General features: G+C 28.4%; 3 protein-coding genes across 9 annotated transcripts; 1 reads left to right on the top strand and 2 right to left on the bottom strand.

The window, feature by feature from the left end:
• Positions 1–39: 39 nt before the first annotated feature.
• On the top strand, positions 40–11,147 carry LOC138186217 (zinc finger protein 420). 7 transcript variants are annotated; one of them, XR_011174839.1, is made up of 9 exons: positions 40–194; positions 1,123–1,488; positions 1,562–2,476; positions 2,624–2,749; positions 2,892–3,128; positions 3,196–3,523; positions 3,612–4,976; positions 9,153–9,355; positions 9,417–11,147. XR_011174839.1 is itself a non-coding variant. In XM_069125825.1 (8 exons), the coding sequence occupies exons 2-8, from the start codon at positions 1,160–1,162 to the stop codon at positions 9,189–9,191; spliced, it is 3,084 nt and encodes a 1,027-aa protein (XP_068981926.1). In that variant the 5' UTR covers positions 40–194; positions 1,123–1,159; the 3' UTR covers positions 9,192–11,147. The 7 variants fall into 7 exon arrangements, 3 of the variants coding, with proteins under 3 accessions (XP_068981926.1, XP_068981924.1, XP_068981925.1); XR_011174838.1 differs by having other exon boundaries at positions 9,153–9,603; positions 9,980–11,147; XR_011174837.1 differs by having other exon boundaries at positions 9,153–9,603; positions 9,741–11,147.
• Positions 8,709–10,061, bottom strand: LOC138186232 (solute carrier family 35 member G1). The gene is made up of 3 exons (XM_069125853.1): positions 9,750–10,061; positions 9,443–9,658; positions 8,709–9,376 (listed from the first exon to the last, which is right to left on the bottom strand). The coding sequence occupies exons 1-3, from the start codon at positions 10,059–10,061 to the stop codon at positions 8,894–8,896; spliced, it is 1,011 nt and encodes a 336-aa protein (XP_068981954.1). The 3' UTR covers positions 8,709–8,893.
• Positions 10,491–12,562, bottom strand: LOC138186233 (ester hydrolase C11orf54 homolog). Its single transcript, XM_069125854.1, has 7 exons — positions 12,191–12,562; positions 12,010–12,115; positions 11,831–11,929; positions 11,582–11,760; positions 11,235–11,496; positions 10,991–11,157; positions 10,491–10,839 (listed from the first exon to the last, which is right to left on the bottom strand). Exons 2-7 carry the CDS (start codon positions 12,086–12,088, stop codon positions 10,666–10,668), a joined length of 960 nt encoding a protein of 319 aa, XP_068981955.1. The 5' UTR covers positions 12,089–12,115; positions 12,191–12,562; the 3' UTR covers positions 10,491–10,665.
• Between the last annotated feature and the right edge of the window lie 209 nt (positions 12,563–12,771).

The following is a 12,771-nucleotide window of genomic DNA, read 5'->3' as shown; positions in this document are numbered from 1 at the left end:
CAAATGTGAAAGATTTTGCGCAGATTTCTTATCTATAGTTGGCTATTCCCCAAAGTCACATCTGTCGGCCATTTTGTTAAATTTATTTCTAAACGTATCCCCTCCAAATTGAAAACAACCGAAGGTTGACGCTGTTCTTAATCTCGATAAAGTATTTTTGGTTAGGTTAATAGCTGTGTAGAGGATATTTAACAGTAAGTAAATTATTGTGATTGCGTCTATTTCTATCAACATTGAATTGAGGCAGAAAATTTCTACGCGTGCACGAACAAGTACCACTTTAGCATAGTTCGTAATGTGTAATTGGATGGAAGGAGGCTCAGAATAAAGAGAGGCTATGGCTACTGCTTTGATCATATGTAAAATACTGTTACTCTATCGGCCACCCATTGTTTTTCATTACCCATCTATTTGGCACTTCTATCAATTGGTTCATTCGCGTAAAACAATTTTCTATTTCGAAATGCTTCTTATAACCTCTAAAGTCATAACCTATATAATATAACCTTAGATGTCAACATTTTAAATATTCGTTGTTTAAAAAGTTTAGTGAAAACGCTCTTAGAAAATCTTAAATGCATAATTGATAAATAATTTTGAATAACTCTTACTGTATCTTCTAAGTTAGTTTCACACGCAACTTTCAACATTGCACCTTATGTTATTTAATATTATATATTATTAAATAAATTTAATTCATTTTCAATAGGAAATGTATAAAGAGGAATATTTCGTTAACATTTTGTAATTAATGAATTAAAGTAATTATTTTCTTACTACAAAGATAGTTACTATAGATAGAAGACTTTCTGTGAAAACAATTCTTTAATTCACAATGTTTTATTTTTACTTAAAAATTAAGTAGATAATCATCTATTAAAAAGAAGGTTTTGTTCTTTTGAATTTAAACCATATCTCTTTAGATTTAAATTAATTGTGTCAGTATTTAACCTCATATAATACATTTTTGATGTTTATGTATTTATATGTTCTGTGTATTATGTATATACTGGTAGATGATATATAGATATTGTATAAATAACATATCAAAGTAATGAAATAAAAGAAATTAAAATGATCACTATAACAACTTTAAGATTAAGAGTAATTTTTATATTTTAGTGATTTCAGTGATCAAATAAGTTTAGATTATAACAAAATGGATGTTGCTGGAGACTTAACACTACAGTGGGTGGAGGAGGTGGGAAATGTTATTCACGAAGAGGTAATATGTGGTTTAGAAGCACAACTTGTTGGAGCAGAAGAGGAAGTGATAGGAGCTTGTGAAGAAGTTACAATAGAAGAAACAGTAGAGTCAGTTCCCAATGTTACTTCTACGACAGGGTCAGAAATATTAATGGTACCACAATCCAACGACATGGAATCTATTTACATAGTTCCACAAGATCAAGGTCATGATTATTTAAACATACAGGTTACAGAAGAAGTAATTGCAGATAATTGGGATAGATCTGGACCAGAAGATGGGTAAGTTTAAATAAAATATCTTTTTAAGTTAAATTTAGTAAATTGAATAATTAATTAATTTTACATTTTGAAGAGTTGAGATATCAGAAGTAAAAGTATCTCATGAAAATTTACTGGAATATGATGATATGGAGATACCATTGCCAATTGATCAAGATTCATATACAAATAGCAGACCTTATCCATGTGATTTCTGTAGCAGAAGGTTCAGAAAGAAAGCAAACTTAATGAATCATATGGTGACACATCAAACAGATCGACCTCATGGTTGTAATTTATGTGGAGCACGTTATGCAAGAAAATGTGATCTTATGAATCATTTAAAGATTCATGCTTATGCACCACCACGAGATGGTTTAGAGGATGATTTAAATGACGATGATTCATTGGCACCAGAAGAAGAGGAATCTACTAAAGGTAGACGTAAAAAGGTACAATCAAGCGTACCAAGAAAACGCAAAAATAATTCTATTTCAAAACGCAATATGGAAGATAATAAAATGGAAATGGGCAAGTACGTCAGTAAATCTTATGATTATGTTGATGAAGATATGCGCCTTTTGGAGGAAATGACTAGTAGAAATTCTGCGCGCAGTAGTAACTATGCTTCAAGTTCAAGATGGACTGAACAGATGTCACCTGTATCAAATGAAGTTCAAACACCACGGTGGCCTATAACTGATCCAACAAAACCATATGTGTGTCAGTATTGTGGTGTTGGTTTTGCAAGGGAAAAAGCACTTGCTTCTCATGCACGCATACATGGTGGTGATAGTCCATTTGAATGTACGTCTTGTGGTGATATGTTTTGGGATGTTAATAGTTTAAGGGAACATGTTCGTATCAAACATGGTGGTACAGTACAATCTGATACAGAGGAATATGATAATGATGCCACATATACAGGAGATGAAAGATTTGGGGAATTCTACTGTAATACTTGTGGTGTTCCTTTTCATCGTTTGGATTTACTTAAACGCCATCAAAAGTAAGATAACTTTATGCTAGTGGACAAACTATATTTATTTACTAAGATTGCATATACTGACTAAAACTGTATTTTGTCTCAATGCTTGACCAATTTGCAAGAAAATTAATTACAATGTGATATTAATTTTAATGTTGATTGCATTAGGATTCATGTCAAACAGGAGGCTGCTGATATGATGGAAGGTCCAAGTCGACTTCATGTTTGTAATGTTTGTGGCGAATGGTTTGAGGAAGCTTTGGCATTATTAGCACATGCTGAACTTCATGCTAGGTACTATTTAACTAAGATTTCTTTTTAATTAAAGTTTGGATCTGTAGGATAATAATATTTCTGAAAACTTATATTATTCTAAATTTATTTATATTGTATATTTAAATGAATATTACTATAAAAGATTGTTTAACCTGTCTAGATCACCCGGTCATCGATGTTTACTGTGTGGGGAAAGATGTCGTGATGATGCTGAAGTTGCTGAACATGTTCGACAAAATCATGCTGAAGATGCTCCACCGAATACATGTACTCTTTGTGGAAAAACGTGTAAAGATAAACGCAGTTTATTAAAGCATTCATGGGTTCATAATGTCGATAAAACTTTTGGATGTACAAAATGTGGGAAACGTTTTCACAGCAAAGCTAGATTACGAAGGTACTTATTATAATTGTTCTTATATGTCTGTAACCCCAATCTTTTACTTACTACAATCTTGTTTTAGACATATGGTATCACATCGCAATAAGATGGTAGCTTGTGACGAGTGTGGAGAAGAGTTTCCTGACGGTAGAGCTTTGGTTAGCCACCGTCATTCACATAATAAAGATCTAGGTGGTCGTTCTTTTCCATGCCGGGAATGTGGAAAAACATTTGGTAGTCGTAGTTCACAGCAAATTCATATTCGCATTCACACTGGAGAAAGACCATATGGTTGTAGATTTTGTTGGAAAGCATTTGCTGATGGCGGAACTTTAAGAAAACACGAACGTATCCATACAGGAGAAAAGCCATATGGATGCGCAATTTGTCCACGTGCTTTTAATCAAAGAGTAAGGCAGCTTAATTAAAATATACTTTACTATTCCATTTAAATACATTATATCTTAATTTTCTATTACTTCTTTTTTATTACCTTAGGTTGTTCTTAGAGAACACGTTCGTGCTCATCATTCAGGTCCTGATCCAAAATGTGTAGGTAGTATTACACCATACCTATGTAAAGTATGTGGTGATGCATATGGAACATCGGAAGAAATAGTTGCTCATATTGTGCAACATTGTGATGATAATACTGCATTAAGACGTCAACCACAAACTGGACCACGTAAATATAAAAGAAGACGTAAATTAAAAACCCATGAAACCAACACGATGTTGCGTATGACTGAGCAGTATGATATGGAAGGAGGTTCTGATTCAGATGATAATACAAAAAGAAAGCTTGGAAGAAAAAATAAGCAACATCGATCGAACGTTGAAGAAGGTTATCAGAATGTTCTTAAAAGTTTTGAAAACTCTTTACAAAATATAAATTCAATCGTCAGTAATTCAAAGTTAAATCCTGGAAAATCGAAGCTTTCTAAGAAGAAGCTTAGGAAAGAAGAAAAAAAAAGTGAAGCTGAAGCTTCGTGTCAACCTGGTAGACCAAAAATGATTCATACACAAAAAACAAGAGTGCCTGTAGAAATTGGTGGTGATGGAGTTAAAAAGGGACAGAAAACTAAAACAATGGTAACAAGGACACCTAAAATGATGCCACAAGAGCACAAGTTAGGTGTTTTCCCGGGCGGGGAAAGGAACAGACCAAGAACAAAAAACGTTAGTTATCACATTGAAGGGAAACTTCAACCAACACCTGCAACATTCCCAAAACAAAAGGAAGAAACTTTATTACCTCCAACACCAATACATCATCAATCGCTATTAACCAATATAAAAATAGAACCTAACTTACAAAAAACGTCAAATAATAATCACAGAAATAATAATGGCAATATTCTTGCTATTAATAATGAAAAAATGGAGCCAACACCTAGAAAAAAATCAGGTGTCTTGAGAAAAATTAAAAAACAGAAAGATGTAATTAAGCAAGAACCAATAGATATTGACCACGAGGAAATACAAGATAATAATAATACAGAAAATACGGATTCAGAAAGATTAATGGATCATTCAGTGGATGGAAGTAATTTAGAAGTCGCATTCGAGGCAAGTGTTACAACCGAGGAAGAAAATATACTTCCTGATGTAGGTGAAGCAAATAATACTGAAGATGTGGGTACTGGAAATGTAAAACTTAGTGTAAAAGTTGAGTCAACACCTCAAAGAATGTTGGCTGTTCATAGCGTTATAGCCCCTGTGGATGATATTCCAGAAACTATAATACCAGATGCTGTAGAATATACATGTGAAATGTGTTCTGCAGTATTTTCCAGCCGAGCAGAATTATTGGTCCATGTTCCAATACACATTTGATTTAATTTGTTCAATGAAGTTAATGAGGTATGCAAAATTTGTTCAATTTTAAGAATATTTGATTAATTAAGCAATATTTTAACAATGGTCAATGAAAGTTTATATGTTTATTTCAATTGACATTATGTTATTATGCCAAAATGTCCTCTACTCGTTGCTCTATGAAGTGCACCAGATGTTTGTGTTTAACATATATTTTAAAAGTTGATGCTGTCTTTAGTTTATATTACGTCATTCTATGTATGGTATGCAGAAACTTTCAAACATAATCGTTTTCAATTAACATTATTATTATATCCTTTTTATACTATTCGTGTTTCTCTTTAACAAAGCTGTTTGGCTCAAAATTCATATTGAATCATGATACAATGAGTAATGTTATAAATATTTTATATGTTTACAATTTACAAAGTCACCTACCCCTGTCAAAGGATTAAAATCTTAGACCATTCTTTTACAATCCACAATTTTATAATGAAATTTAACAAAAAATGAAATAATGGCACGCTGTGTACATAAAACATTAAGATATTCTAAATATTAATACGAGTGTATTTTATAATATATATTATTCGTTTATATGAATTAAATCTACTCCGTACTTTGCTTTTAGCTCCTAAGTAATTAGATACATGACAGCCAATGCATTGTAATGTTATGATAAACAATTTGTATGCAATATTACCATCTGAACCCAGATTGCTTTTCATTAATTTTTTACTTATAACAATACGTAGAAGTCAACATAGCATAATTGGGAAATTAGGTATTAACTATTTGATTCATATTTGAAGAAAAAAGAGATTATACTTATAAATTTGTCTTGAATCAAATACCTGTAATATTGTAACATGTGTACTAATACACATACTTTTCACAAGTTGCAATGGAAACATATTTGTACAAATTAATTTTCATATTTTGGAGCATTCTGTAACACAAGAAACACGAATGCATTATTATTATTTGATAGTATTCATAATAAAAATATAATTATTATTATGGTATACTTTGTTTATACTAACATATCTGAATGGTTTTTTTAAATTAAAAAACCATTTTAATACATTTGGCATTGTATGTAATTATATGAAACATGTGTAGAATTTGATGAAAAAGGAAACATTAAAACTTAAATGTTATAAGCTCCCAAATTATCTTAATTTAAGTGCTGGTATAATATGCAGAATCAAATATGAATTTCAAACTTAAAAGAAGGGCAAAATTCTAGTGTATCTATTATCTTATTTATTTACTTATGTTACATGTTGAAAATATATATTTCATTAGATGTGATATCATTCATCAATTGTATATTATTTATAGCTGATGATGTTATTATAACTGATGAATGCTATTATAGCATTACATTAAACAGTACCATAGAGGAAAAAGCAGAATTATATTTTGTTTTGGTTAATATAAATTTACATATTACTATAAGCTCATAAAAGTTTAATGTTACAGAGTAAAGATTTGAGTATTGGAGATAGTGTATATACTATCGTACAAATATTTTAGATATATTGACAAGTAGCTTTTGCAACATCGCATTTTTGTTCCATAAAAATAAATAATTATACACAGATACTAAAGTTTTCTTTCTAATTATTACTAAAGAGATTTAATAATTTTATTTATTTTCAGATAAAAATAGTTCAATTAATTTTTAATTATCTCTTGTTATTTTTTTCTGTTCGAATACTCTGAATACAATTTTTATTAATAAGAAACATATTTCATCTCAAAAAGTTGTATTAAATTAAATTTGAAATTATTTTATATAAAATAATATTTGCTGTTTACTAAATTACATGTTACAAATATTCAAGATTTTTATTGCTTTGCAGATGTTTTATATTTTACTAATTAATATCTAATATTATGTTAAATAATAAAAGAACATCTAATTAATGTTCCAAATTGTTTAAAGTCTGCAAGGTCGTATAATTGAATATTATGTTTTAAAAATTATTTAAAATATATATATATATTTTCTTGTATAAAGTAACATACAATAATTTTATTATATTTAATCCAAGATACTGTAGACTTTTGTAATATCTTTCTTAGCTTCGAGGTGATATATGTGTATATGCGTGATTGTATATATATATACATATACATATATATATATATATATATATATATATATGTATGTATATATATATATATATATGTATATATATATATATGTATATATGTATTCCAAAGTTAAATTAATTGTATTTCAATGGCATTATATGAGGCAATCAATCAAAACCACTGTGTGCTCTATTTTTATAACTAAGAGATATTTTGAATATAATGAAGAATATAATAAAAATTCTGATACCATTTGTAACATTTTGCAAAACAATGTGTGTATATACATATATATATTATTATTTGATATTTTTATCTGTCTTTATAGAAATGGTGCACAATGCCCACTATTCATTTGTTTCTATATTTTTATATATAAACGAAATTATTTGAAAAAATTCAACAAGTAAATTAAAAGATATTGGTAATATTGTTTAAGGAAAAAAGACACTTTTCAGAGAAACATTAAGAGAGAAACATTCAGAGAGAAAGTAATAGAGAATGCGTTTAATAATTATATTCATGGGACAGCATCATATTTTGTATGTGTGTACATACTTGAATAGTGATTAATTTTTTTAGTAGTATATGTAATTATATTAATGATGTAATGCTAAAGAAACAATTAAAATCAGTTTAAAACTACTTAAATTCACAGAATACAAACTAGACTTTGTACCGTTTCGGAATAATGATACAAGACATTTAGAGATGTCTTATAAATTTAGAAAAATCCATATGTGACCAATGTAAAGTTACAGTTTTTGGGTAAGAACTATGTAAATATAAATTTACATAAAAAAACATCAAAAATCTCGGACAAAGATTGATATATTATGTATAAATAATTCTTATTTCAATATTACACATAATTACATTCCCGTTTAACGGTAGCTTTAATATTATTTAAGCATAACACAAAAGATTCGAAAATTGATTTAGTTAACGCGTGCATAGAGCAGCTAGTGCAGGTGGCAATAATTGCAAAGAAATGCAAATTGGATGAAATTTCGAAATAAAATATTTAAAAAGTGGTACAGACAAGAACATGTACATAAGTTTTTTGTTTTTTCAACTATAAGAAGATTGATTGCATGTAAGTATCCGTGGCTTCTTTCTACCGATAATTAATCTAAAATAAATAGTGTAGCATACAATACTATGTTGCATGATAAAATCTTAAACAGTTGCTGAAAAATTCGTATATGTATTACTTAAGTTGTAAACTATATAAAATCTAAGAATATGTATAGATCTATAAGCTCTAAATTAGCATTTTCTCGATAGAATTGTTTGTATCTATCAGAGATAAAGTAGCTAAAGAAAGAAAGTGTACATACTATTATCTTGGATATGGTATGGTGTTGTTAATCGTAGTTATATATATATATTTTTTTTTTAACAAACCGCGTCAATAATAAAGATATAATTAATTACGTCCGCACAAAGTCACGGATAATTCGAAGTACATATAGTAATGATGTGTGTACAATTGTAAATATGTATTCATTTGTATACTTTAAAGTTGTGTCATTTCTATCTAGTGACAAGTTTAAAAAAAATGGTACAGATTCGATAGAATCGGTTTAAGTTACACTATCAAATACTTGCTGCTTTTGTTTTTATTTTGAATTAAAACTTATACAAAATATACAAATTAATGCGGTTGAAAAAATTATGTAAATGAATGGTAGTTATATATAATTTAATATTATACTGTATAAAGTCTTAAAACTTTATATTATGGAAATCATAATAATAGTATAACAACAATGTTTTCACCATTCATAAAAATATGTATAATATTATCTATGTTTATGCTAAGAGCAGGTATATAATTTAAGGTACTGTATCTTTAATTAGGGAATAAAATCACAAATATTATAAATTTCTTTCTCAAATCCCATACATATAACAGAGACTATGATTAGAAATGCTCCAATGATACTGGTTGATGTAGGCTGATCTCCAAAAAAATATATTTGTACAATATAAGCTAAAATAATATCTAAAGATCTAGTCACTGATACTTTTCCAGCACCTTCTATCTTTAATGCATTAGTTACTAAAATTTGACCTGATAATCCAGTTAGTGCTACTAACAATATTTTACTCCAGGTAATCCAATCATGTGGCAATTTTGATTTTTGTTCGTGATTATCTGACACAAGGAAGAAGAAAAATATTGCTGTAATGAGTGAATACCAAGATAGGTTGAAGATTATTGTTGAATAATGGATTTTCGAACACTTCCTCATAATAACTATGTTAAGAGCTGTAAACAGGGTTGCTAAGATAGCACATACATATCCCATCACATTGTACGATTCAGCTCTATATGTCTAAAAAAGAAATACTTTATATCAAATTATTTATTTACAGAAGTATAAAAAATGTTGTTCTTTTACCTGAAATAGAAATGGTGGTTTAGATACAAAAACAACACCTGCAAAGAGTGCACACATAACTATCACACGTAATATTCCACAAGGTTCTTTTAACAAAATGAAAGATAGTGCAATAACAATCACTGGAGAACTAAATATGATTGTTGTAGCATCTCCTATAGGTAATTTTCGAAAACTATAATATAATAATGATAAAGTTGCACCACCTACTATTCCCTAAGAAAAGATGATATACTTTATTAGATTATTTTTATTTATTATTATATAGAATATTATATAACTATTATTAATTTTATAGTTAACATACTTGCAAATGTAAGAGCATTCTTTGCCCTTTGGGTCCAAAAAGACTTTTGGAAACTTTAAGTGCTACAGTAGCCATAACTAGCATTTGTAGAACAGATCTGATAGCCAGTAATACCATAGGATGTACGTTTTCTACTGCTTTGACTAATGCAGAACTAATTGTAAAAAATGTACCTGATAAAAATGCCAAAAATACTCCATACCATTTGGTACCCTCTTGATACGTTTCAGCATTATTGGCGAATTGTTCAGTGTAATGATATTCTGGATGTATACTGTTATAAGAAGCAGTAGATTCAATGCTGAACTTCATTCTTTGGCTATTTTACAGCTACAATACACGATTATACTGAACGAGACATTTGCGGTATACTACCGTTTACCGCTAATACAGCTGCTGTCTGATAAAATTAACATACAGCTTTGCACGTCAAACAGCTTATTACAGATTAATGCTGGTAGGAAGATTTGGAAAATGTAACGATCGAATTGAAATTCGTCTGTATGTAAAACAGTAAAAAAATGTTAATTATAAGATCAAATTTGTTATAAAAATATGGTTCTCTTTACATTTATTTAAAGACATTTTTCATTTTGAAATTGATGTATTCATTAATATAACTGAAATAAGTACATCTATTCATAATTATGTAACTTAATATAAATAACTGGAATCTATATTTTTTGTTAAATGAATTATAATATTAAAGGAGCCTGTAGATACATTCATACACCTTATAGATTTATTTCAGTGATTATTTTTATTATGATAGTAAAATAATTTGAAAAATATATTTTTCCTTTCAAATAATTTGAATTATATAGTTAGAAAAGAAATATGTTTATAAGATTATTATATCATAAACATTTATGCATCACTTTTTAGACAAAATGTATATACAATTATATAACAGCAATTAATCCTTTCCAAACTGAATACCAGTTAGTGGTTTATCTACACGGTAAAGTGTAGTACCCAAGTTGAAATATCCCAAGTATTCAATAGTTTCCGGTGTTGTATCAATATGATAATGTCCACCTTCTCCGTGATGGGAAAAGCTGTGGAAATGCTGAACACGAAGATCTAAATCCTAAAATTACAATTCATACGCGATATACTGTGAAACAATACACATAATAGACTAAATAAGATTTTAGATCATTTATTATCAATATTAAAATGCAGTTTAGATACTTTATCCTGTAACTATAAAACATCTACTTTTATATAACTTTACTTACACTTTCAGAACTGACAAATGTACCAACAGCTATTAGGGGTGTTGACATATTATAGAAGTGTAACCAGTTATTAAGTTGTGCTTCCGTCTTTAATGGAGTTTTTGAGAAGTCTGCCATAACATGCTGTTTAACTTTTCCATCTTTCATTAAAAACATTCCTCCTAATCCTATAATTGTAAAAATTTAATACAAAAATTTAACTGCATCTATCACAAGTATATTTATTAATAATAGAATTTCTTACCAACAAGATTATTTGGATAATGCAGAGCAATTGCTTTTTGCATAGATGCAATAAAATCATCATTTCCAGTACGTCTTTTAGCATGGACTTTTAAAACTTTACCTGGTTTCCCTCCAGTAACAAACAAATTAGCTAATAAAGCGAGTCTTGTTTCAGTATTAGGTAATGTTTGAAGCACGCAATTTCCATTTGTTGTATTGACAGATGAAATACGAGTTTCATTTTGTACACTGGATGGTGAAACACTTAAATTCATTATAAGCTAGAAGAAAGTAAATTATTTATCTAGGAAATAATTAAATTGAATATGTAAATTTATAACTAAGAGTTTACTGTAATTGCTATACCTCACAATTGGAATTTAGATATGGCCATGGACCAGCTCCTGCTCCAACAACAAAAGAATCTTCTTTGTATTGTAAGTGATTCAAAAGTTGTTGGATGTCATATAATTTATTTTTTTGTACAGTAGGAAGAAGAAATGCTGGTCCACCAATTTCTAGTAATGTTGGGTTGCCACCTAATCCTGAATATTCAATTTCATATATTAATTTAAAATAATACAAAAAATATTTAATATTTAAAATATTAGTTACCTGGCGCAGCAAGTGTGAAAGGTTCTTTTGTTAAATCTGGGCAATCAACAACTTCTACTTCTACATCCGCGAAATTTTTAATCAATCCTTCTTTTAAGACTATTAAAAAAAATATGTGTATTTATATTACATTACAAAATTTTTTTATAAATAGAGATTATATTTTAGTTAAGAATTACCATCTTTTATTTCATCAAGAGAAGGAACATGTAGGTCTCTTTTTACTATAGTAAGTTCATTGGGATTTAAAGTAGTCATAATCGATATATTGATATATAAAATTACCTAAAAGTTTGTTTTTACGATATTAGTATAGATTTGTAATAATTCAAATATAAGTAAAAATATAGTTGAAGTTACCTGTAAATAAGAACTGAATTAAAGAGAGTAAATGAAAGAAACGTAGTACATATATAAGATCTTGAATATAGTTCGTCAAGCGAAACTTGATTTATCTAATCATGTGTTTGAGCACGACCTTTTATTTCATAAGAGTGTAATAAATCAGTTCCTTACATATACATATATATATTCAATTATAATAATTCCTATACGGAATCTCCGTTATAGAGATATGTAGAATAATGTATAGTTATGTTCAATATAACGTGTATTTCTTAATATGTAAAAATATTGGGAAAAGATTTACATGACAATGCTACTGCCGAATCAGAAAAATAATTTTTGAAGTTTTTATAAGAATAAAAAGCTTTTATATGTTTCACCAAATTCGGATATTAATGAATTAAACAATTTAAAACAAATAATATAGTAATAAGGCAGAAGCAGATCTATGGAATATTTGTCAAATTTTTTAGAAAATTATATAACTAAATTATATTGAAGATAATAAATATAGGGAAGTTCCATACAGTCTTGTATTTTTATTGAAGATAAAAATAAGTGCGAGCAAAAAAGATAAATGAAGTTTACAAAGAGAA

The sequence above is a fragment of the Bombus flavifrons genome, chromosome 13 (genome assembly GCF_040668555.2).
Source record: "Bombus flavifrons isolate JBK064 chromosome 13, iyBomFlav1_principal, whole genome shotgun sequence".
NCBI classification, from domain to species: Eukaryota; Metazoa; Arthropoda; class Insecta; order Hymenoptera; family Apidae; genus Bombus; species Bombus flavifrons.
Note: the sequence above shows the minus strand (reverse complement) of the source record. Positions and strands in the feature narration are given on the sequence as shown.